At 44.1% G+C, this 25,903-nt stretch overlaps 2 protein-coding genes across 2 annotated transcripts in view; one reads left to right on the top strand and one right to left on the bottom strand.

Moving 5' to 3' along the window:
* The window catches only part of LOC110536793 (exosome RNA helicase MTR4), a 55,051-nt gene extending 54,278 nt beyond the window's left edge, over nt 1-773 (bottom strand). The window contains exon 1 of the mRNA XM_036936984.1: nt 635-773. Within this exon, the coding sequence (XP_036792879.1) occupies nt 635-726 (92 nt within the window). The 5' untranslated portion in view covers nt 727-773. The remainder of the gene's footprint in view (nt 1-634) is intronic.
* Nucleotides 270-25,466, top strand: dhx29 (DEAH (Asp-Glu-Ala-His) box polypeptide 29). The gene is made up of 28 exons (XM_021622707.2): nt 270-425; nt 1,148-1,343; nt 1,513-1,586; nt 1,675-1,788; nt 1,924-2,053; nt 2,189-2,316; nt 2,492-2,635; nt 2,930-3,056; nt 7,412-7,579; nt 7,954-8,122; nt 8,798-8,918; nt 9,205-9,567; nt 9,666-9,932; nt 10,174-10,317; nt 17,503-17,679; nt 18,099-18,239; nt 18,505-18,649; nt 18,845-18,965; nt 19,112-19,196; nt 19,303-19,520; nt 19,646-19,721; nt 20,708-20,932; nt 21,457-21,593; nt 21,896-21,986; nt 22,587-22,919; nt 23,201-23,332; nt 24,780-24,876; nt 25,079-25,466. The coding sequence occupies exons 2-28, from the start codon at nt 1,178-1,180 to the stop codon at nt 25,132-25,134; spliced, it is 4,149 nt and encodes a 1,382-aa protein (XP_021478382.2). The 5' UTR covers nt 270-425; nt 1,148-1,177; the 3' UTR covers nt 25,135-25,466.
* Nucleotides 25,467-25,903: the final 437 nt, after the last annotated feature.

Here is a 25,903-nt window from a genome sequence, read left to right as displayed (position 1 = left end):
GGAAAGATTACACCTGAGACAGAAGTGCCCCCCCGGTTACATTTCAGTCAATTAACGAAGCAGGCCAGACCCAGCCGCTATCGGATTGGGGCATGGGAGATCAACCCCGTTAAGCAGACCGGAACTTACCATTTATTTCAAAAGTAAACGGCTTGAGTAAAACAGCGTCATTTATCTACCATCTTTAATACCAGCCATATTGTAAGCGATGCGTATCTACGTGTCTAAACGTTAACACAGCGTCGGGATTGTAATGTAGTTCACGAGGCAGTCGTGGACGAAGTTAATGTCTGAGGACTGTAGGGAGAAGGCAGAATGCTGCCTAGTTTGATAGTTACCTTCCGACTATACTATATCTAAAATCACTAACACTAAATATTTAAACGAATAAAATGTGGCCAAATGTTCATATCATCAGCTAACTGGTAAGCACAACAACAGTCTCACAACCAAGAGTCTGGAATTAAACATAAACCGGTGTATATGTAACGTTAGTAGCTAGCCGTCGTTAGCATTGTCTAGCCAGCAATGCGAGATGTTGTTTGCGAGTGTTCTTATTTGATAGTTGTCTGTGTCATTACTTTATGAATTGAAAATAACTTTCGAACCGAATGAAAACCCATAACTAACATACCCCTTTTCAGGTATTGGTGGTTTCTTTTTAGTTGAAGATGTTTGTTCTTCATCGAACACGCTGAACAAATCGTCTCCAAAGGCGTCCGCCATGATTGCAAGATGAAAGCACACAAATCCCACAATGCAACAATATTACTTCCGCTACGGAAACCGGAAACTACCAATTCATAACTCGCGAAAAATATTTTAGACGCGTTTTATTATTTGGCAAACTAGCCACAGCATTATTATGAATATAGAAAACATGCTCGACTCCACTCTTGAATAGTCAATCGTTTAAACTGACTATATACTAGTTTAGTACAGCGGTGTTATAACGTGTTATTATAACGTGACAAACAGATTGCGTTGGAAGTGCTTGTGTCTTTTCACCGGTGCCTGCAAGGTGTAGCTGTTTGCTAACTAGCTAATGTTACTAGCTATCTATCTGTTTTTAGAGTAGCCAAACAACCGTTATATATTTAAGAAACATATGAAATTAGCTGTTGGCAGATGTTTTTCAATTTATTAGACCTGTAGGGCAACAGATCGCAGTTTCTGAATGGGTGGAAAGAAGAAGAAATCAGCCACTATCCCTACAGTCCAACCGGCAGCAGCAGGCAACAATGTTCCTGCTGTTGGAAACGGCGTGGCTGACCCTGCTACTACTGGGAAAAAGCAGAAGCCAACTCCTGCTAAATCTGCTGTGAAAGATATCAAGCCAAAAGGTATGTCACTCATATAAAGTAATTTCTCAGAAGGCTGTGGCTGTTATGAGTCAGAAACCCCTAATGGGTAATGATAGCCTGTAATACATGATTCAATGTTGGATGGCATATGGCAGGCATAATTAAACCATCTGTGTGAGTCTGACACTTTCATTGACTCGTTTGACAGGTCCAAAGACCTACAGCCTCACAAACACAGCACAAGTGGACACAGGAGGAGTCACTGACAAGTCTATACTCAAAGTAAGTGTGCAGAATAGATTGATGTTTAACCCTGTTATTAGCCTACTACTTTATAAACACGTTCTGAAATGTTTTACTTCTGTGACAGGTTGTCATTCAAACGGACTTGGAGAAGAAGATCATCAAACTGATCAATGATTTCAGGCAAGAGAATGGAGACAAAGGACCGATATCAGGAAGACTCACCAACAAGAAACTGCTGGTAAAGAACATCATATGTCACAGTAACAAACAATCCTTTATTCACATGTCTGTCATATGTATTTTGTTAATATATTCTAATGTCATATGCTTTGTGTTACACTGTCATGATGTAGCTTGTGATTGTGTTATACAGGATCTCTACTTAGCTCTGCAGAAGTTCAAGTTTAAGACGGAGCACATTGAGGAAGCCATGAAAAGCAGTGTGTTGTATGGAGGAGACCTGCACTCTGCCCTCGACTGGCTTTGCCTGAACCTGAAAGATGGTACTTATACTTATACTGATTTTCAAATTGTCTGTTTTTTTTTACCCTCTTATTGCAGTAAACTTCTTCACTGATCCTCTGACTGACTCGTTTTACTCTAGCTTTCTTTCATTCCCTCCACCTCCTCTCCTCCAGAGGAGCTGCCAGCAGGTTTCAGTCAGAGGATGCAGGAAGAGAACCATGAGACCAAGCCAAAGTTCCAGCCTGCACCCCAAGCACCCGAACCTGAGTCTCCCAAAGAGCCGAAGAAAGAGCCTGCAAAGGTGGGGAAAATATAGCCTTGATCCACCCTTTCCTATTGTGTTGCTTAGAGTATGCGGAGCAATTGTGACATTTACAGTCTGGCAACGTAAGATTCTGGGAAACATTTTCTACACATTCTGAGTCTGTGAGTCAATTAATGATCAGTCATCTCCATGGTGATCTCCATGTTGACAGGTGCCTGTGAAGGATGAGGGAGCCAGTGTGAAGGAGTGGATCCTTAGATACGCAGAGCAGTCCAGTGAGGAGAGCAGCGAAGAAGAGGAGGAGCAGAGTGGGAAGAAGACACGGAACCCAGAACTGGATGAGAAGTTTGATCCGGTAAGCTGAACTCAGCAATCATGTCACACATTCACCTGTTACACTGATATGTATTGTATAAATGGTGACAATCTAAGCTGGTCTTACTTTTCTCATAGCCTGGGTGCAACTCTGTTTCTGCACTCTTGCCAACACATTATGGAATGTTTAGCATGACAATTCCATAAGGAGTTAGCAAGACGGCAGAAACAGACTGGCACCCAGGCTACTTTTCTGAAAGTTCTAGGGACTATAACTACTGGGCTTGATGGGTAGTACTGTTTCCCTTCACTCTGGTCATGTGATGTTGTGTAGAACGACAGATACCTGGTGCTCACTGCACAGCTGTATGATGCCAAGGAGATGGCTGCTACAGCCAAGGCCAAGAAGGACAAAGGAGGACAGAGGACTGCACAGGACAGAATCAGAGTCATACAGCAAGGTCTGTATGGGTCCTCCATTGTCAACTGAACACCCACATTATCTATATCGGGGACGGGCAACTTTGAACGGGGATGGGTGCCACAGAAAATCGGAACTCATCATGAGGGGCCTCAGTGGCACATCGGTCTCCGTACCCACATCCATACCCACACATGCAGTCAGAGCCGGCCCTAAGCAAAATGTTGTTGCCCCCCCCAACAACAGAAACATTTTTCCATTTTAAAGCACGTTTGCTCCAATTCTACACATTTAGCCATGGGACAGAAAGAAGATTTTGTTATTTTATAACTCATTTAATGTAATTCTACTAATTTTGCCATGGGGCGTGGAGAAAAATGTGAAGTTTTACAGCTACTTTCCTGCACTTGTACACATTTTTCCATAGAGTGGAAAGAAATGTTAGCAGTTTTTAATATGATATCTGAGTCAGAATGATTAACAAAATCAATGGGGGACGACCCAGTCGGTAATTCAACCATGATTACTACAAGTTTAGATAACTTACCAATCTAAAACAATTTTTAATTGAGTGACTGTCAGTAACCACGTTTCCATCCAACTATTTGATTACCTGACGCGTGAATAAAGTAACGACCGGGCTGATGGAAACATGAAATGCCGGTACAATTTTATGAATGCCGACAGACAATTTGTTCGTTCGACATGGTGGGATCTTTTTGTGTCTGTAAAATTAATTATGCAAGAAATGGCAGTAGAAACACCTTATGATGTAATAACAATAACCATCATATGGAAGTAAACTTGGAGTCACACGATGATATGCTGTGTGGTCCTCCCACTACGACTCAGGAATGCATGCAGTTTATTAGACTACAGATTAAATTAGTTATGAACTTCACAGGGGGGTGATAGTGCAAGGTGATGAGCTTGATGCTCCTTTCCAATAAATATTGAGGGTCTTACTCTGTTGACATCAATGCCTGGCCGCCGTTTGACAAATACAAATAAATCGCTCTTATCTATAATAATCTCATAATGCAGGTAGCCTACCCGCACTGTATCTGCCAGCTGTTGGTTAGAGCACATCTGCCAAGACCAGATTAGGCATATTTACTATATAACAACAGTTTTGTGACAAAATCATCAGTAGAATTGAAAATGCGATCGAAACCCATTGGAATCTAATGGCAAAAGTAAATTTTTATGTGCATTACATCATCATGCACAGCCTTTTATCCACAAAAGGTCAGTTTAATTGAAACACATCCCTGGTGGGAAAGTGCTCATATTGTTTTATACAAATCTTTGAATATTTGCATGAAAATCTGTTGCAAACTGGATGGAAACCTAGCTACTGACTGACATAGAAAGAGAAACTGCTGATGCACAACCCATTTTCGAAATTGCACCTGGTGTATTCTACTATTCTAACTCTCAACAGTAAGCTGAGACCCAGACTGAGTTCCTAAAAATATATATATACAGTACCAGTCCTATGGTACTAAATATTTGATGTTATGTTTTGGTATTTGGAAATTTATTCGTGGGCCTACATAATGGGGGCCGCTGCCAGTTGCCCACCCCTGATCTGCATACATTCTTTCAAACTACTTACAATAACATATTCATCAATGTTCCGTATTTGACCACAGAGCATCCTTTTTGATAATATTTCCTAGAAGTAAACTCAGCAAAAAAAGAAACGTCCTCTCACTGTCAACTGCGTTTATTTTCAAAAAACTTAGTGTAAATATTTGTATGAACATAAAAACATTCAAGACATAAACTGAACAAGTTCCACAGACATGTGACTAACATAAATGGAATAATGAGTCCCTGAACAAAGGGGGGAGTCAAAATCAAAAGTAACAGTCAGTATCTGATGTGGCCACCAGCTGCATTAAATACTGCAGTGTATCTCCTCCTCATGGTTTGCACCAGATTTGCCAGTTCTTGCTGTGAGATGTTACCCCACTCTTCCACCAAAGCACCTGCAATTTCCCGGACATTTCTGGGGGGAATGGCCCTAGCCCTCACCCTCCGATCCAACAGGTCCCAGACGTGCTCAATGGGATTGAGATCCGGGCTCTTCGCTGGCCATGGCAGAATACTGACATTCCTGTCTTGCAGGAACTCACGCACAGAACGAGCAGTACGCCTGGTGGCATTGTCATGCTGGAGGGTCATGTCAGGATGAGCCTGCAGGAAGCGTACCACATGAGGGAGGAGGATGTCTTCCCTGTAACGCACAGCGTTGAGATTGCCTACAATGACAACCGGCTCAGCCCGATGATGCTGTGACACACCTCCCCAGACCATGACGGACCCACCACCTCCAAATCGAGCCCACTCCAGAGTACAGTCGTGGCCAAAAGTTTTGAGAATGACACAAATATTAATTTTCACAAAGTCTGCTGCCTCAGTTTGTGTAATGGCAATTTGCATATTCTCCAGAATGTTATGAAGAGTGATAAGATGAATTGCAATTAATTGCAAAGTCCCCCTTTGCCATGCAAATGAACTGAATCCCCCAAAAACATTTCCACTGCATTTCAGCCCTGCCACAGAAGGACCAGCTGACATTTCAGTGATTCTCTCGTTAACACAGGTGTGAGTGTTGACGAGGACAAGGCTGGAGATCATTCTGTCATGCTGATTGAGTTCGAATAACAGACTGGAAGCTTCAAAAGGAGAGTGGTGCTTGGAATCATTGTTCTTCCTCTGTCAACCATGGTTACCTGCAAGGAAACACATGCCATCATCATTGCTTTGCACAAAAAGGGCTTCACAGGCAAGGATATTGCTGCCAGTAAGATGGCACCTAAATCAACCATTTATGGGATCATCAAGAACTTTAAGAAGAGCGGTTCAATTGTTGTGAAAAAGGCTTCAGAGTGCCCGAGAAAGTCCAGCAAGCACCAGGACCGTCTCCTAAATTTGATTCAGCTGTGGGATCGGGGCACCACCAGTATAGAGCTTGCTCAGGAATGGCAGCAGGCAGGTGTGAGTGCATCTGCACGCACAGTGAGGCAAAGACTTTTGGAGGATGGCCTGGTGTCAAGAAGGGAAGCAAAGAAGCCACTTTTCTCCCTGAAAAACATCAGGGAAAGACTGATATTCTGCAAAAGGTACAGGGATTGGACTGCTGAGGATGGGGGTAAAGTCATTTTCTCTGATGAATCCCCTTTCCGATTGTTTGGGGCATCCAGAAAAAAGCTTGTTCGAAGAAGACAAGGTGAGTGCTACCATCAGTCCTGTGTCATGCCAACAGTAAAGCATCCTGAGACCATTTGTGTGTGGGGTTGCTTCTCGGGCAAGGGAGTGGGTTCACTCACAATTTTGCCTAAGAACACAGCCATGAATAAAGAACACACCTCCGAGATCAACTTCTCCCAACCATCCAGGAACAGTTTGGTGACGAACAATGCCTTTTCCAGTATGATGGAGCACCTTGCCATAAGGCAAAAGTGATAACTAAGTGGCTTGGGGAACAAAACATCGATATGTTGGGTCCATGGCCAGGAAACTCCCCAGACCTTAATCCCATTGAGAACTTGTGGTCAATCCTCAAGAGGTGGGTGGACAATCAAAAATCCACAAATTCTGACAAACTCCAAGCATTGATTATGCAAGAATGGGCTGCCATCAGTCAGGATGTGGCCCAGAAGTTCATTGACAGCATGCCAGGGCAGATTGCAAAGGTCTTGAGAAAGAAGGGTCAACACTGCAAATATTGACTCTTGGATCAACTTCATGTAATTGTCAATAAAAGCCTTTGACAGTTATGAAATGCTTGTAATTATACTTCAGTATTCCATAGTAACATCTGACAAAAATATCTAATATTCTAAAGAAATTAATATTTGTGTCGTTCTCAACTTTTGGTCACGACTGTACAGGCCTTGGTGTAACGCTCATTCCTTCGATGATCAACGCGAATCACCCCTGGTGAGACAACTGCGACTCGTCAGTGAAGAGCACTTTTTGCCAGTCCTGTCTGGTCCAGCGACGGGTTTGTGCCCATAGGCAACGTTGTTGCCGGGGATGTCTTGTGAGGACCTGCCTTACAACAGGCCTACAAGCCTGCAGTCCAGCCTCTCTCAGCCTATTGTGGACAGTCTGAGCACTGATGGAGGGATTGTGCGTTCCTGGTGTAACTCGGGCAGTTGTTGTTGCCGTCCTGTACCTGTTAATTGTTTATGGTTCATTGAACAAGCATGGGAAACAGTGTTTAAACCCTTTACAATGAAGATCTGTGAAGTTATTTTGATTTTTACGAATTATCTTTGAAAGACAGGGTCCTGAAAAAGGGACATTTCTTTTTTTGCTGAGTTTATATAGGTTTTATTTTCACACCACATATTAATGGTTATGTTTCTATTCACATTTTAGAGATGAAGCCACTAGAATCCCATCCTATGTTCAACACAGTGATAAAAGTTGTAGACATGCCCAAAATCGAGGAGAAGAAACCACCTGCTCCAACTGAGGGCAAGGAAGAACTGGCATTCGGCCTGTTTGAACAAGCTGAAAAGGAAACGCCCCCTCCCGCAGAGAAAAGTAAGTATGAATTGATCAAATGTCTGTTTGGTCAATCTGAGGGGAGGACAGCTCATAATAATGGCAGGGAAGGAGCAAATGGAATGGCATCAAACACATGGAAACCATGTGTTTGATGTTGGTGATACCATTCCACCTATTCCGCTCCAGCCATTACCAGGAGTCCGTCCTCCCCAATTAAGGCACCACCAGCCTCCTGTGGTGTCAACTGAGTATATGATGCACTGTATCTGTACTTATTCAAAACAATAGTGCATGGCAGTTGTATGTGAGTGTTCAAATGCATATTAAGTTGTGTAGTAAAATCCTACACATTACAGTATAACTGTGGTACTGAGGTTTCGTATTAAAACATCATATTTCTGTCTCCTTAGCAGCGAAAAATAATGAGCCGAAAGACATCCGTAACTTTGACTACACGGCTCGCAGCTGGACCGGCAAGTCCCCCAAACAGTTCCTGATTGACTGGGTCAGGAAGAACCTCCCTAAGAGCCCTGCTCCCTCCTTCCAGAAGGTTGCTGCTGGGAGATACTGGAAGTGCAGGTGAGTGATTGGATCCAATCTCAGGATCTCTGTCATGTTGTTAAAGTAGTCTGCAGGCTTGTGGTCAATGCCATTTCATTCAGTCAACTGCTTTTTCAATGAGTTTTCATTGAGTTGGAATTTCAGTTTATTTGACTGAATTAGCTGCATAAAAATGAAATTTACCTTAACATTGATAGTCAGAGAAGCTGCACATCCGTTTTCTGCAATCTGTTATCCTCCAGGGATAGTGTTTGGAAGATGAACAGTTTTAGCCTGGCTGACATGGTAGACAGCCAGGGACAGCTGACACACTGGTCTGGTCAGGAGTCTGTTTTAAATGCAGAATTCACACACAACCACATGAACAACCACACACAGCCCTTGAGCGCCACCCCCTAACCCTGATACAGCCACACACAGCCCCTAAGCGCCTGAAAAAAAGTTTGAAAGAACCAATCCGGGTTAGGGGCAGTGGGGCTCAGGGGCTGTGTGTGGTTGTCTGTGTGGGCGTTTGAGTGAGAAAGACACAGAGGAGAACCAACCAGTAAAAAATCACAGCCTCCTTCATTATCGTGCCTGCAACATCAAGGAGCCTTTCCAAGTGGTGAAGACTTGGAGTTTGGTGTCAGCCAGACTTGGACAGTGTATGATATGTGTTTTGTCTCACAGTAAGACTGGTATTGTTTCTCCCAGGGTTCGTGTTCAGAGACTGGATGATGTTTTGGAGGTTTGTCCCAATATTCTCACTGAGGACGGCATGCAGGCTCAGCACCTGGGTGCAACACTGGCCATCTACAACCTATGTAAAGGACAGGTGAGTTCATACTGTATGTAACCTCAACTAGGGTCAGGTGTGTTTTTGATGCTTTTTTACATTCCAATAACTGTAACCTGTGTCTCTCTCTCTCTCTCTCTCTCTCTCTCTCTCTCTCTCTCTCTCTCTCTCTCTCTCTCTCTGTGTCTCTCTCTTTATTTCTCTGTCTGTCTCTCTCTCGCTCTCTCTGTCTGTCTGTCTCTCTCTGTCTGCCTTTCTATCTGTGTGTGGCTCTCTCTGTCTCTATTTCTCTCTGTCTCTCTCTCTTGCTCTCTCGCCATCCCAGTCAGTCCATATGTTGATCCCTCCCACGTACCGTGAGGTGTGGCTGGAGTGGCGGGACAGCGAGCAGGCAGAGGAGGAGGAGCTCCGCACAGCCATCAACAAACCCCGAGACCAGTTCATCACCCGACTGCTGACCCGACTGAAGCAGCAGCAACCCCAGAAGAAGTGTCCTTCTCCCCAGCCAGGGCTGCAGGGAGCTGGGGACGAGCTCGAGGATGACTGGGAGAGCCTGGCCAACCTGGAGGAAGAGGAGGACCCAGGGAAAACCATTACCCCGAAGGAGAGAGGTGGTGGGGTTGCAGAGGTGGCGGCTCGGGCCCTTCTTCTGAAGCTCCGTGGCTCAGCCCTGTCCAGGCGGTTACAGGTCTGTAATGTTTTTTTAATCTATTTTTAATCAGTTGTAATGTCTTATCAATAGTTGTAATAGAGTGACACTTTACTAAATGTTTATAAACTCTACAGACGGACAGAGAGCAGCTCCCGGTGTTCCAGCACCGCGTGCGGGTTATGGAGGCTCTGCGACGCAACCGTGTGGTGGTGGTAGCGGGGGAGACGGGCAGCGGGAAGAGTACCCAGATCCCCCAGTTTATTCTAGAGGAGCTTCTGACTGGGGGAGCTGCTGCACAGCCCTGTAACATAGTGGTCACCCAGCCACGCAGGATCTCTGCCATGAGTCTGGCTAGCAGGGTGTCTCAGGAGCTGGGCTGTGACGACGGGCCTGGATCCAAGGTTAGAGGGAATATGTGATGGACTGGTGGAAGTGGTTAGGTGGTTTGAGATTGGATTGAGCTTGACAACAATAAGTTACATGTAGGTTGGGGTGGTGGAAGTGGTTAAAGGGTTACGTTAGGTGGTTTTGTGTGGTTTAAGGGTGCCTCAAAAAGGTTAGGTGTTGGGTAAGGGAAGAGTTGAATACAACACATTTGATGAAGGTATTTTCTATTACTTGTTTACAATGTTGATGTTTCAGTCGTCGCTGTGCGGGTACCAGATCCGGATGGAGAACAAGTCTTCAGACTCGACCCGTCTTCTGTACTGCACCACCGGGGTTCTCCTCAGGAAGCTGCAGCAGGACCACATGCTCAGCTCTCTGACCCACATCATAGTGGACGAGGTATTTAGTTATTGTTATTTATATATGTTATTTTGTGTATTTTACCCCCTTTTTCTCCCCAATTTGGATCTTGTCTCGTCGCTGCAACTCCCCAACTGGCTCGGGAGGCGAAGATCGAGTCATGCGTCCTCCGAAACATGACCCGCCTACCTGCGCTTCTTAACACCCGCCTGCTTAACCTGGAAGCCAGCCGCACCAATGTGACGGAGGAAACACCGTTCAACTGACGACCGAGGTCAGCCTGCAGGCCCCTGGCCCGCCACAAGGAGTCGCTAGAGCGCGATGAGCCAAGTAAAGCACCCTTGGCCTAACCCTAACCTAACCCGGACGACGATGGGCCAATTGTGTGCCGCCCAATGGGACTCCCGATCACGGCCGATTGTGATACAGCCCGGGATCGGACCTGGGTCTGTAGGAATGCCTCTAGCACTGCGATGCTGTGCCTTAGACCGCTGGGCCACTAAGGAGGCCTCTATTTCATTTTTTAAGATACTTTACCAGCAGCATACCACCCTGCATCACACTGCTGGCTTGCTTCTGAAGCTAAGCAGGGTTGGTCCTGGTCAGTCCCTGGATGGGAGACCAGATGCTGCTGGAAGGGGTGTTGAAGAGCCGTAGGAGGCACACTTTCCTCTGGTCTAAAAAATAGCCCAATGCCCCAGGGAAGTGATTGGGGACATTGCCCTGTGTAGGGTGCCGTCTTTTGGAAGGGACATTAAATGGGTGTCCTGACTCTCTGTGGTCACTAAAGATCCCATGGCACTTATCGTAAGAGTAGGGGTGTTAACTAGAGGTTGACCGATTTTGATTTTTCACCGCCGATACCGATTTATTGGAGGATCACAAAGAAACCCGATACTGGTTATTTGGACGATTTTTTTTTTTGTTCTTTTTTTTTTGTGTGTGTTTTTTTGTAATAATGACAATTACAACAATACTGAATGAACACTTATTTTAACTTTATATAATACATGAATAAAAATCCATTTAGCCTCAAGTAAATAATGAAACATGTTAAATTTGGTTTAAATAATGCAAAAACAAAGTGTTGGAGAAGAAAGTAAAAGTGCCATATGTGCTATGTAAGAAAGCTAACGTTTGAGTTCCTTGCTCAGAACATGAGAACATATGAAAGTTGGTGGCTCCTTTTTAACATGAGACTTCAATATTCCAAGGTAAGAGGTTTTAGGTTGTAGTTATTATAGAAATTCTAGGACTATTTCTCTCTATACCATTTGTATTTCATATACCTTTAACTATTGGATGTTCTTATAGGCACTTTAGTATTGCCAGTGTAACAGTAAAGCTTCCGTCCCTCTCCTCGCCCCTACCTGGGCTCGAACCAGGAACACATTGACAACAACCACCCTCGAAGCAGCGTTACCCATCGCTCCACAGATGCCCCGGCCCTTGCAGAGCAAGGGGAACAACCACTCCAAGTCTCAGAGCGAGTGATGTTTGAAACGCTATTAGCGCGCACTCCGCTAACCGCCATTTCACATCGGTTACACCCGCCTAATCTCAGGAGTTGATAGGCTTGAAGTCATAAACAATGCTGTGCTTGCGAAGAGCTGCTGGCAAAACGCACAAAAGTGCTGTTTGAATGAATGCTTACGAGCCTGCTGCTGCCTACCATCGCTCAGTCAGACTGCTCTATCAAATCATAGACTTAATTATAACATAATAACACACAAAAATACAAGCCTTTGGTCATTAATATGGTCGATTCCGGAAACTATAATTTCGAAAACAAAACATTTATTTCAGTGAATTACAGAACCGTTCGGTATTTTTTCGCAAATGTGCTTTTGTTAAATCATCCCCAGCGTTGCATGGATTATATGCAAAGCAGGACACGCTAGATAAACTAGTAATATATCAACCATGTGTAGTTAACTATTGATTATTATTGATTGATTGATATTTTTACAAGATAAGTTTAATGCTAGCTAGCAACTTACCTTGGCTTCTACTGCATTCGCATAACAGGCAGGCTCGTTGTGGAGTGCAATGAGAAGCGGGTGGTTAGAGCGTTGGACTAGTTAACCGTAAGGTTGCAAGATTGAATCCCAGAGCTGACAAGGTGAAAATCTGTCATTCTGCCCCCGAACAAGGCAGTTAACCCACTGTTCCTAGGCCGTCATTGAAAGTAAGAATGTGATCTTAACTGACTTGCCTCGTTAAATAAAGGTGTAAAAAAAAAAGGCAAAATCGGCGTCCAAAAATACCGATTGTTATGAAAACTTGAAATTGGCCCTAATTAATCGGCCTTTCCAATTAATCGGTCGACCTCTAGTGTCAACCCCGATGTCCTGGCTGAATTCCCAATCTGGCCTGTCGTATCTCTGACTATGATTAAATTATATGACATGCTATTTTATCAAATCGATTACCTAACGTTTAATTTATTACGTGATTGAATTAAACCATGCAACAATTAAACCATTAATAACCTGGGGAACCAGGGAAGCATTAATTTATATAGAGCGGTTATCTCCTGAATCCACTGTCTTAAAGATCTGAAGATCTTTTATATCAATAGCAGTCAATTATTAATCGGCACCTTGATCAGTCTCATTCTGATTGTTGTAAGAAATGGGTTATCTGCACGAACCCTAGCTAATAAGTTCAATCAGCAATACACAAATAGGCTTAATTATTTATTTACTAAATACCTAAATAATCACACAGAATTTTATATATATATATATATATACATACTACCTCAATAAGCCTGACTAACAGGTGTCTGTATATTGCCTTGCTACTCTTTTTTTCAAATGTCTTTTTACTGTTTTATTTCTTTACTTACCTACACACACAAACACCATTTTTTTTTCGCACCATTTGTTAGAGCCCGTAAGTAAGCATTTCACTGTAAGGTTGACACCTGTTGTATTTGGTGCACGTGACAAATAAAATATGTCGTTCTGCCCTTGAACAAGGCAGTTAACCCACTGTTCCTAGGCCGTCATTTAAAATAAGAATGTGTTCTTAACTGACTTGCCTAGTTAAATAAAGGTTAAATAAAAAATTAAAAAATAAATCGACGTCCAAAAATACCGATTTCTGATTACGATAACTTGAAATCGGCCCTAATTAATTGGCCATTCCGATTAATCGGTCGACCTCTACTCAAAACAGGAAGGATAACGAAGTGCACTCCCCGCTACTGTTTCAGTAAAAAGCTGATGGATGGGGATGGAGAAATGTAACCACTCATAAATTCATAAAGCTATGGATGTGTGTTTTTCAGGCTTATTATGGTTTGTTTACATTTACGTTGTTTATTAACATTGGAGTGTGGCAGCTCATGAGGCATTGAGAAGTTATGTTCTTCAAGAATCAATGGGTACATATCCTTAATTTAGAACTCTGGAAATGGATGTAGCAACTGCTGATTGCCCCTTTTAAGTCCCTCACCAACAGCTGGTATTGATTTCAATGGGAGGGTCAAACTCCATGTTCATGTTTCATACTCTGACAACTCCTGTGGTGAGAGAAAGACGTGATGACAATGTTTAACTGATTCAAGATCTGTTCAATTTAAACTGAACCATGAGTTGCTCAGCTCTCCTTATGTCATGCATTGATTCGGGGTTGTAGTCAAACCCTTCATTTCAATTCAGTCAGTTCCGATGTTCCTCATTGAACAGCATGACTTGGTCTTCTGTACCATATGTTCACTGAGTTACTCATCTTTCCTTATGTCTACTGAATGACCATATTCTTAGGACTGGGTGATATGGCCTAGAAATCATTTAAGATTATTTTCAAACTTATGGGTGATTCACAATATACACTGCATTCGGAAAGAAGTCAGACTCCTTGATTCTTTTCACGTTTTGTTACTTTACAGCCTTCTAAAATAGATTTATCTCATCTATACACAATGCCCTCTCAATCTATACACAATACCCTCTCAATCTATACACAATACCCTCTCAATCTATACACAATACCCTCTCAATCTATACACAATACCCTCTCAATCTATACACAATACCCTCTCAATCTATACACAATGCCCTCTCAATCTATACACAATGCCCTCTCAATCTATACACAATGCCCTCTCAATCTATACACAATGCCCTCTCAATCTATACACAATGCCCTCTCAATCTATACACAATGCCCTCTCAATCTATACACAATGCCCTCTCAATCTATACACAATGCCCTCTCAATCTATACACAATACCCTCTCAATCTATACACAATACCCTCTCAGCTGTAAGGCTGTAATCGCTGCCAAAAGGTGCTTCCAACAAAGTACTGAGTAAAGGGTCTGAATACTTATGTAAATGTAATATTTCAGTCCATGTTTTTTTTATACATTTGTAAAAATGTATGAAACCTGTTTTTGCTTTGTCATTATATAGGGTATTGTGTATAGATTGAGAGGGTATACACAAATAAACCTACCACGGCTCAGTCAGACTGCTCTATCAAATCATAGACTTAATTATAACATAATAACACACAGCAATACGAGCCTTAGTTTCCAGATTTGACCATAATAATGACCTATCATTTCGAAAACAAAGTGTTTATTCTTTCGGTGAAATACAGAACCTTTCCGTATTTTATCTAACGGGTGGCATCCCTAAGTCTAAATATTGCTGTTACGTTGCAGAACCTTAAATGTTATGTCATAATTCTGTACAATTCTGGCAAATTAACTATGGTCTGTATTAGGATTAAATTGGCCTTCACACAGTTCGCAACGAGCCAGGCGGCCCAAACTGTTGCATATACCCTGACTGCTTGCACGGAACGCAAGACAATTTCCCTAGTTAAAAGAAATTCATGTTAGCAGGCAATATTAACAAAATATGCAGGTTTAACAATATATACTTGCGTATTGATTTTAAAGAAGGGCATTGATGTTTATGGTTAGGTACACATTGGTGCAACGACAGTGCTTTTTTCGCGAATGCGCTTGTTAAATAATCACCCAAGTAGGCTGTGATTCGATGAGAAATAAACAGGCACCGCATCGATTATATGCAACGCAGGACAAGCTAGATAAACTAGTAATACGAACCATCAAACAGGCAAATCATCAGTACAGGACTAAGATCGAATCGTACTACACCGGCTCTGACGCTCGTCGGATGTGACAGGGCTTGCAAACCATTACACTACAAAGGGAAGCACAGCCAAGAGCTGCCCAGTGACACGAGCCTACCAGACGAGCTAAACTACTTCTATGCTCGCTTCGAGGCAAATAACACTGAAACATGCATGAGAGCACCAGCAGCTGCCGGGAGACTGTGTAATTACGCTCTCCGCAGCCGATATAAGACCTTTAAACAGGTCAACATTCACAAGGCCGCAGGGCCAGACGGAAGACATGTACTGCAATCATACGCTGACCAACTGGCAAGTGTCTGCACTGACATTTTCAACCTATCCCTGTCTGAGTCTGTAATACCGACATGTTTTAAGCAGACCACCATAGTCCTTGTGTCCAAGAACACAAAGGTAACCTGCCTAAATGACCACCGACCCATAGCACTCACGTCTGTAGCCATGAAGGACTTTGAAAGGCTGATCATGGCTCACATCAACACCATTATCCCGGAGACTCTAGACCCACTCCAATTTGCATACTGCCCTAACAGATCCACAGATGATGCAATCTTGATTGCACTCCACACTGCCCTTTCCCACCTGGACAAAAGGAACACATGTGAGAATGCTATTCAGGTGCTAAGGTGGTAAGGGTAGGTAACAACACATCCGCCACGCTGATCCTCAACACGGGGGCCCCTCAGGGGTGCGTGCTCAGTCCCCTCCTGTACTCCTTGTTCACTCATGACTGCACTGCCAGGCACGACTCCAACATTAAGTTTGCCGATGACACAACAGTGATCAGCGACGAGACAGCCTATAGGGAGGAGGTCAGAGACCTGGCTGTGTGGTGCCAGGACAACAACCTTTCCCTCAACGTGATCAAGACAAAGGAGATTATTGTGGACTACAGGAAAAAGAGGACAGAGCTCGCCACCATTCTCATCGACAGGGCTGTAGTGGAGCAGGTTGAGAGCTTCAGGTTCCTTGGTGTCCACATCACCAACAAACTAACATGGTCCAAGCACACCAAGACCGTTGTGAAGCGGGCATGACAAAAAACCTATTCCCCCTCAGGAGACTGAAAATATTTGGCATGTGTCTTCAGATCCTCAAAAGGTTCTACAGCTACACCATCGAGAGCTTCCTGACTGGTTGCATCATTGCCTGGTATGGCAACTGCTCGGCTTCCGACTGCAAGGCACTACAGAGGGTAGTGCGAACGGCCCAGAACATCACTGGGGCCAAGCTTCCTGCCATCCAGGACCTCTGCACCAGGCGATGTCAGAGGAAGGCCCTAAAAGTTGTCAAAGACTCCAGCCACCCTAGTCATAGACTGTTCTTTCTGCTTCCGCAGGGCAAGCGGTACCGGAGTGCCAAGTCTAGGTCCAAGAAGCTTCTAAACAGCTCCTACCCCCAAGCCATAAGACTCCTGACCATCTAGTCAAATGGCCACCCAGACAATTTGCATTGCGCCCCCCCCCCCCCCTTTTTTTTTACACCGCTGCTACTCTCTGTTACCATCTATGCATAGTAACTTTAATAACTCTACCTACATGTACATATTACCTCAACTAACCGGTGCCCCCACACATTGACTCTGTACCGGTACCCCTCTGTGTATAGTCTCGCTATTGTTATTTTACTACTGCTCTTTAATTACTTGTTACTTTTATTTCTTATTCTTACTCTTATTTTTTTTAACTGCATTGTTGGTTAGGGGCTCATAAGTAAGCATTTCACTGTTGTATTTGGCACATGTGACTAATACGATTTGATTTGACCCATGACAATCATAACAGATCTGACACAGACCTGTGACCCGCTCGGTTCCCGATTGCGTCTGTGGAATTTGTGTCCAGGTGGATCTATGAAAACTCTAGTCTAGACACCTGACCTCTTACACACTGCCCACTGTGCCCAGGGTTCGGTCAGACTCTCACACTTCAGTCTGTGCATGTTTCAGATCAACTACATTGCAGCCAAACTGGGCAGACTTACTAATCTACATATTACCCTGCATGCCAAATAACCAAAATAAACTATGCTGCCTTGCCTTGCTCAAACCGATCCCATCAAACACGCTGTCTGTCTCATCCATTCTAGGTCCATGAACGCAGCGTCCAGTCTGATTTCCTGCTGACCATCCTGAAGGACGTGGTCCAGAAACGTTCCAACCTGCACCTGGTCATGATGAGCGCCACGGTCGACTGTGATAAGTTCGCTGCCTACTTCAACCGCTGTCCTATAGTCAACATCCCTGGCAGAACCTTCCCTGTCGAGGTTAGATGTCGGGAACTTTTCATTTCCCTATAGTTCACAGATATGAAAATATGAACTGTATTTTCTGTTTAAATTGTATTTTCCATCACAAGTGAATTATAGTCCTGTCTTAGTCTGTCTAAGTGCCAAAAAGGATGTTATTTGTATCATACTACTTGTGGTTGTCCTGATATAAAATGTTATTTCAGCGATCGATGTAGTAGAGTATTGTTACAGTGTGTCTCAGATATTCTGTTGTATCGTGCTGTATGGTGTTGTCCTGATGTGTTCTGACCATATCATTAAAATGAATAGAAAGGTGAAATAAAATGTCATAATGGGTGGACTGGTCGGCCATTTTGAGTGTCGCCACGGCAATAAAGCGGAAAGTGATTATATTTCGGTGGTTCTGAAGTGCTTTGTGGCACCTCTATTGTCAGGTGTTCCATCTGGAGGACATAGTGGAGGAGACAGGCTATGTTCTGGAGAAGGACTCTGAATACAGCCAGAAGATCCTGGAGGAGGAGGAGGAGGTCAACATCAACTTCACGCAGAAAGGAGGGAAGAGCATGCAGCACCAGGTGAGAGGGGGTGTGACAGAGGGGTGAGATCTTTGGGATTGAGGGGCCTTGTGATAGTACCTACCTGCTGCATTGGGTCACAGGGCCAGATTGATTACTGACTTGTCTCTGAAAACACTGTAGTGCCTTATTTCCTAAACTATAGTGATCATTGTGCTGTGTGCTATCCTATTCTACACTACTGTAAATGCCTCAGATCCATGTTGTGCATTACAGTGAACAGGAACCAATACGTAACTCATGGTGTTTTGTGTGTGTTCTCCAGGAGTTTATAGTGAAAGACACAGGCTCTGGCTGGGACCTGGGTCCTGACCTGGACCACTTCAGCAGCCGGACCCGCCACGCCCTGCAGTACATGAACCCCAACAAAATCAACATGGAACTGGTCCTGGACTTGCTCGACTACCTGGGTAAATACACAGCTCCTGGACAGAGTTGCGGGTTCATTCAGCCCAGTGTGAGGACGTGGAGAGAGCTGGAGAGTTAGTCCAGTTTATATATGGTTTATGGTTGTTGAAATGGCTGTACTACATGTTGGGGCAATTTAGATGTTGATTGATTGATTGGTGTTTCGCCAACTGTAATATTTTTTCCCCTTCCCCCAGATAAGTCTCCTCAGTTTGCAGTGGTGGATGGAGCTGTTCTGGTGTTCCTCCCAGGTCTGGCCCACATCCAACAGCTTTATGACCTGCTCTCCACAGACAAGAGGTTCCGTGGCAAAGACAGGTAAGTTTATAGTCTTCACTGACAATGTCATCCTGAGAAGAATGCCATCTTGCGTGCTAGCAATTTCTAAATTAATTTATAAACTATTTTGTTGTAGCAAAGGTTTTAGCTTTCATAAAGAGATTGGTTTATGTCTCACTGTCCAGGTACAAACTGGTAGCCCTGCACTCCACACTGTCATCTAAGGACCAGGCTGCTGCATTTACAGTGCCCCCTACTGGAGTTAGAAAGGTACTGGGGTTTCTTTGTTTAGTGCAGTGATGAACTGAGATACATATTGCTATGAATTAACAAAAGTGAAAAACTAATTTTTATCACCCTGTCTACCCTATTTTAGATTGTGCTGTCCACAAACATAGCGGAAACTGGAGTAACAATACCTGATGTTGTGTTCGTTATTGATACCGGAAAGACCAAAGAAAACAAGTACCATGAGAGTAGCCAGATGAGTTCCCTGGTGGAGACGTTTGTCAGCAAGGCCAGCGCCCTCCAGAGGCAAGGCAGGGCAGGACGCGTGCGGGATGGCTTCTGCTTCCGCCTGTACCCCAAATTCAGGTCAGCCCCTCCCTCTCAATCACAGAACAAGTTGCTGTCTACGACACAAATACCTCTACTGCCTTATCTGAGGTCAGCAGCTACACAAGTTACAGCCTGATTGTGAATGTTCTTCTATGTAACAGGTTTCAGGCTTTCATGGATTACTCCATACCAGAGATACTGAGGGTTCCACTGGAGGAGCTGTGTCTTCATATCATGGTACACTGACAACTGTAAACTGGGTGGTTCGTGCCCTGAATGGTGATTTGGCTGACAGCCGTGGTATATCAGACCGTATACCACGGGTATGACAAAACATTTATTTTTACTGCTCTAATTACATTATAATAGCAATAAGGCAGCTGGGGTTTGTGGTAAATGGCCAATATACCACAGCTAAGGACTGTGCCTAAGAACAGCCCTTAGCTGTGGTATATTTACCACAACCCCCCCCCCCCCCCCCCAAGGTGCCTTATTACTTAATTATTCTTAGATATTCTTCATAATAGACACAGGAACAATCCACTCACAGGGCTCACTTGAAAAATAGATGGCAATCTCAATGTAACCACCCCAATCACCATAACCACCCCAAACCACCGTAACCACCCCAACCACCGTAACCACCCCAACCACCATAACCACCCCAACCACCGTAACCACCCCAACCACCGTAACCACCCCAAACCACTGTAACCACCCCAACCACCGTAACCACCCCAACCACCGTAACCACCCCCAACCACCGTAACCACCCCAAACCACCGTAACCACCCCAACCACCGTAACCACCCCAACCACCGTAACCACCCCAACCACCGTAACCACCCCAAACCACCGTAACCACTGTAACCACCCCAAACCACCGTAACCACCCCAACCACCGTAACCACCGTAACCACCCCTAACCACCCCAACCACCGTAAACCACCGTAACCACCGTAACCACCCCAAACCACCGTAACCACCCCTAACCACCGTAACCACCCCAAACCACCGTAACCACCCCAAACCACCGTAACCACCCCTAACCACCGTAACCACCCCAAACCACCGTAACCACCCCTAACCACCGTAACCACCCCAAACCACCGTAACCACCCCAAACCACCGTAACCACCCCAAACCACCGTAACCACCCCAACCACCCCAAACCACTGTAAACCACCCTAACCATCACTGTTCCGTCTCTGTCCCCTGTACAGAAATGTGAGTATGGGTCTCCAGAGGAGTTCTTGTGTCGAGCCCTAGACGCGCCCCAGCCCCAGTCTGTGAGTAACGCCGTGTGCCTGCTCCGGAGGATCGGAGCGTGTATACCGGAGGGCCACGCCCTCACCCCGCTGGGTCACCATCTCGCCACCTTGCCTGTCAACGTCAAGATCGGCAAGATGCTCATCTTTGGTGCCATCTTGGGCTGCCTGGACCCCATTGTAAGTCCATACGGGGTGTCGTACATTTCTGAATTAGCATTGTATTGTATTAACTGCTTGCAAAATCAGCAATCAACCATGTGAAATGGGACTCACCTAGTTAAAGCTAGAATCCTTAATTGAAACAAGAACAAAGCAGTCACCCTGCCTGTGTCTTGGTAAAAAGCTGAGGGATGGGCCTGGAGAAATTTAACCACTCAAATTCATAGACAAGAGCTATGGATTCAAGGACTGACCATCCATGATATCAAAATGATAGATTTAACCATGTTTTCAGGCTATACAGTGTTTGTTTACATTTGACATTGTTTACAAATATTGGAGTAAAACAAGCTTATACTTTGAGTACTGATGGGGTACGACAGTTGAACTAAGCTCATGAGGCATTTAGAAGTTATTTTCTTCAAGAATAAATGGGTATATATAATTTATTTTTAAGTCCAAAAATAGATGTAGCAACTAAGGATTCCAGCTTTAAAGGATAAATCTAATTTCCATAATGACTGAATGTAATTGTATTGCAGGCGACTATAGCAGCAGCGATCTCGGAGAAGTCTCCCTTTGCCACACCCATGAACCAGAAGGATCAGGCTAACCTGGCTAAAGCTGCCCTGGCTGTAGCCAACTCAGATCACCTGACTATCTACAATGCTTACCTGGGGTAGGTGCATCTCTTTTCAAGAGTATGAATGACCAAAATCGGAGATAGCTAATTCAGGGTCATGTTCAGTTGGGCACGTGGCAGCAAATTGTTTTGCGACAGTAAAGAAAACATGTGTTTCTTGGTCAAGTTCACCTAGTCCCTCTCTGTTTCAATACATTCTTCCATATTGTGCCTAATACATTTAAAAAAAATAAATGACACATAGCCTAACCCTGAAGAAGTTGATTGTTCCTGTGCCATTTTAATGGCTCAGCCACCATCTTGGTTTCTGTTCTCTAATGGTATTGTTCTGCTAACAGGTGGAAGAACATACGCAGTGAGGGATATCGAGCCGAAATGGCCTACTGCAGGAAACACTTCCTGAACCGTACCGCCCTCATCACCATAGAGGTACTCTATTTTCTAACTTGTGTGTGTGTGTGGTTCTCTCATCTGATATGCTTTAACAGTGAGCGTCAGGGTTGGGGTCAATTTCGAATTTCAGTTTACTTCTTGAATTGACTGAATTGAAATTTTGTGGTATCCAATTGGTAGTTACAGTCTTGTCTCATTGCTGCAACTCCCGTATGGGAGTTCTGCTTCTTGACACAATGCCCACTTAACCCGGAGGAAACACCGTGACCGTGTCAGCATGCACTGTGCCTGGCCCGCCACAGGAGTCGCTAGTGTGCGATGGGACAAGGACCCTGCCGCCAAAACCCTCCCCTAACCCGGACGACGCTGCGACAATTGTGCGCCACCTCATGGGTCTCCCGGTTGCAGCCGACTGCGACAGAGCCTGGACTCCAACCCAGAATCTCTAGTGGCACAGCTAGCACTGCGATGCAGTGTCTTAGACCACTGTGTCACTCGGGAGGCCGTTGAAATTGAATTTACCCCAACCCTGTTGAGCATGTACAACTGCTGTACACAGTGACACTAGTTATAAGAGATCATACGACATTTAGAGTGGCTGGTAAGGACATTAAACCTGGATCTCTTCTCCATCAGGACATCAAACAGGAGCTGATGCGTATGATGGACCAAGCTGGATTCTCTGGTTCCTCCAGGTCCGGTCGAGGACCACCTTCCCGGGATCGGTCTGACCCCAGGGGTCCCCAGGCTCCCCTCACCCCCCTTGGTAAGCCTCAGATCTGTGTCCTGAACGCGGTGCTGACGGCAGGACTGTATGACAGCGTGGGGCGGATCCTCTACACTCCCTCTGTGGACGTCCTGGACCGGGTGGCGTGCTCTGTGGAGACAGCCCAGGGGAAGGCCCAAGTCCACCCCTCCTCTGTCAACCGCTGCCTGCAGACACGCGGCTGGCTGCTCTTCCAGGAGAAGGTCAGTTGGTCCCATAGAGATATATTGATCGATGATCATTCAATCTACCTGTCTGTAATCTCTGTGGTGAAATCGATTACTCACTGGGTGTAGAAGGTGCCCTTAACTGGAGATATAGGATCAAATTCTCCCTACTTGTAATCCTAACCAAGGGTGTGGCTAGGCCGGGGAAACCTCTAACTCCCAGGTAGGCCTAAATAAAATAATTTACTGTGTGTAATTGTAGGTAAAATACTATTAAGTTGCACATTTTTTTAAATCTAATTTTGACTCTCCCTCAGGTAAAATACTCTAAGATCTACCTGCGGGACACAACGCTGATCTCTCCCTTCCCCATGCTACTGTTTGGAGGGGACATCGACGTACAACACCGGGAGAGACTCATCTCTCTGGATGGATGGATACACTTCCAGGTCAGAGTTCATATCTGGGTCAGCTGTATTACATGTCTGTGTTGTGAATTTTATTTTATTTTATTTTTTATTTCACCTTTATTTAACCAGGTAGGCTAGTTGAGAACAAGTTCTCATTTGCAACTGCGACCTGGCCAAGATAAAGCATAGCAGTGTGAACAGACAACAACACAGAGTTACACATGGAGTAAACAATTAACAAGTCAATAACACAGTAGAAAAAAAGAGAGTCTATATACATTGTGTGCAAAAGGCATGAGGAGGTAGGCGAATAATTACAATTATGCAGATTAACACTGGAGTGATAAATTATCAGATGGTCATGTACAGGTAGAGATACTGTTGTGCAAAAGAGCAGAAAAGTAAATAAATATAAACAGTATGGGGATGAGGTAGGTAAAATTGGGTGGGCTATTTACCGATAGACTATGTACAGCTGCAGCGATCGGTTAGCTGCTCAGATAGCAGATGTTTGAAGTTGGTGAGGGAGATAAAAGTCTCCAACTTCAGCGATTTTTACAAATTACTAGAGTGGTGTGTCAGTGCTACAGCAGAGACAGTGTGATACACAAAGAGAAAGAAAATCTAACTCTTGTAGCCAGTTTCCCAGACCCAGATTAAAAATAAAATGTCTTCTCAATAGAGAATCTCCATTGTAAGTGCTCTATAGTCCAATACTAGTCTTAGGCTACAATCCAAATTCAAAGTAGACAGCCCTCGGCCCTAAACCACATCATTACATCCGAGTGTACTTTAAATGTCCATTGCCCAAGCGAGGAAGAGTGTTGATCGGAGAGGTAACGTTGTTGGAGGAAATATTGAAATTGAGTTTAAAAACAATCCTAAAGCTATTAATGTACCTAGTAAGCTAACAGCTAGCTAGCAATCCTGTCAGGTAGCTAGCTACAGTTGCCCATAGCTGGCTAGCTAGTATTATAGTTTATTTATTCCAATACATTTCTGAATTCCCCCAAAATATGTTTATGAAGCTAACTACGTTTTTATAGAGTCCTCACTACGAGACTAAGCCAATTTGACAATGCTAAAATCAATGTCATCTATATATATTTCTTTTAGCAAGCTAGCGTCATAATTTTGTCTGACATGCCGAAAATTCAGCCATGTTGATTCAATTTGACACGTGACTACAGTTTGCATTAAATTGTGGGTCATATCAACCCATATCAATCACTCGCTCCCTCAAGCTAAATCAAGGGCCGAGGGGGCAACGTTAGTGAATTGGACCTCCACTTAAGATGGCAATCAAACTGCATCCGGTTTTGACGAGGATTCCCCCAAGGGAAAGTGGCTATTGCGAGGGCTAAAATTACTGTGTTTGGACTGCAGCCTTAATCTAGGTCCAGGAAACCCTTGTAGTTGAGCATACTGTCGCAAGCAAGGCTCTGTCTGATCTCTGTTCCTCCCTGTCCTCCTCTCTCTCTCCCAGGCCCCAGTGAGGATCGGAGTGATCTTTAAACATCTGAGGAAGCTCATAGACTCACTACTGGAGAAGAAGCTGGAGAACCCAAGGATGAATCTAGAAGGTCATATTCTACCCTTTTTCTGTCTTTTCCCCCTCCCTTTTCTCTTGAATCCCTCTATCATTTTCTGTTTCCTTCTTCCTCATCCTTCGTCTCTTCCTAAGCCCCCTACATTTTTATTTTTTGTGTTCATGACATTGTGCTGTGTGTTGTTTAACTGTGTAGTGGTAAATGGTGTTGTTTACTCTTTTACTCTCTCCCGTAGATGAGAAGACCATCCAGTTGATAATAGAACTGATCAAGATGGAGAATGTCTTCTGATCACTGTGACCTCTGACCTCTCATTGGAGACCTTGGTCATACATTGTTGTCCAAGGACAGATGGACAGCCTAAAGATCAGAAGGTGGTGGTTGTACTGTATAATGACATTTAAATCATGAAATTAAAGAATATATTTCTTCTCTTATCAATGATGACTGTTGCCAAACAAAATAAAGCTGTATGTGGTGTTGATGGCTAATTTATGTTTGATATCGGTTTTAGGGAAATAAACATTTGAAATGAATTCATAGCTCCCTCCCTCGGAATGTAACAAACATCCTTTGGTGATTAGCATGTCTTTGTTTTCTAAAATAAACAAAACTCTAATGGCCTTGTGTGTGCGCCTAGTAAACATCCTTGAAATATTCCTGCAATTATGCCAGACTGGTGCTGCCCAAACAGTTATTTCAGATTATAAACTGGGTGGTTCTGACAGCCATGGTATATCAGACCGTATACCATGGGTATAAAAAAACATTTATTTTTACTGCTCTAATTACGTTGGTAACCAGTTTATAATAGCAATAAGGTACCTCACTGGTTTGTGGCCAATATACCATGGATAAGTGCTGTATCCAGGCACTTTGCGTTGCGTCGTGTCAGAGAACAGCCGTTAACCGTGACATATTGGCCATATACCACACCCCCTCGGGCCTTATTGCATAATTCTTTAAAGTTTAAGATGTTGGGGGAGGGGGGTGAAAAGGTGACATATGGAAATGTTTTAAGATAGTCATACTATGGCTCATTTAACTATTTGATTTAGGT

Source organism: Oncorhynchus mykiss, chromosome 12 (genome assembly GCF_013265735.2).
Source record: "Oncorhynchus mykiss isolate Arlee chromosome 12, USDA_OmykA_1.1, whole genome shotgun sequence".
Lineage (NCBI taxonomy): Eukaryota > Metazoa > Chordata > Actinopteri > Salmoniformes > Salmonidae > Oncorhynchus > Oncorhynchus mykiss.
Note: the sequence above shows the minus strand (reverse complement) of the source record. Positions and strands in the feature narration are given on the sequence as shown.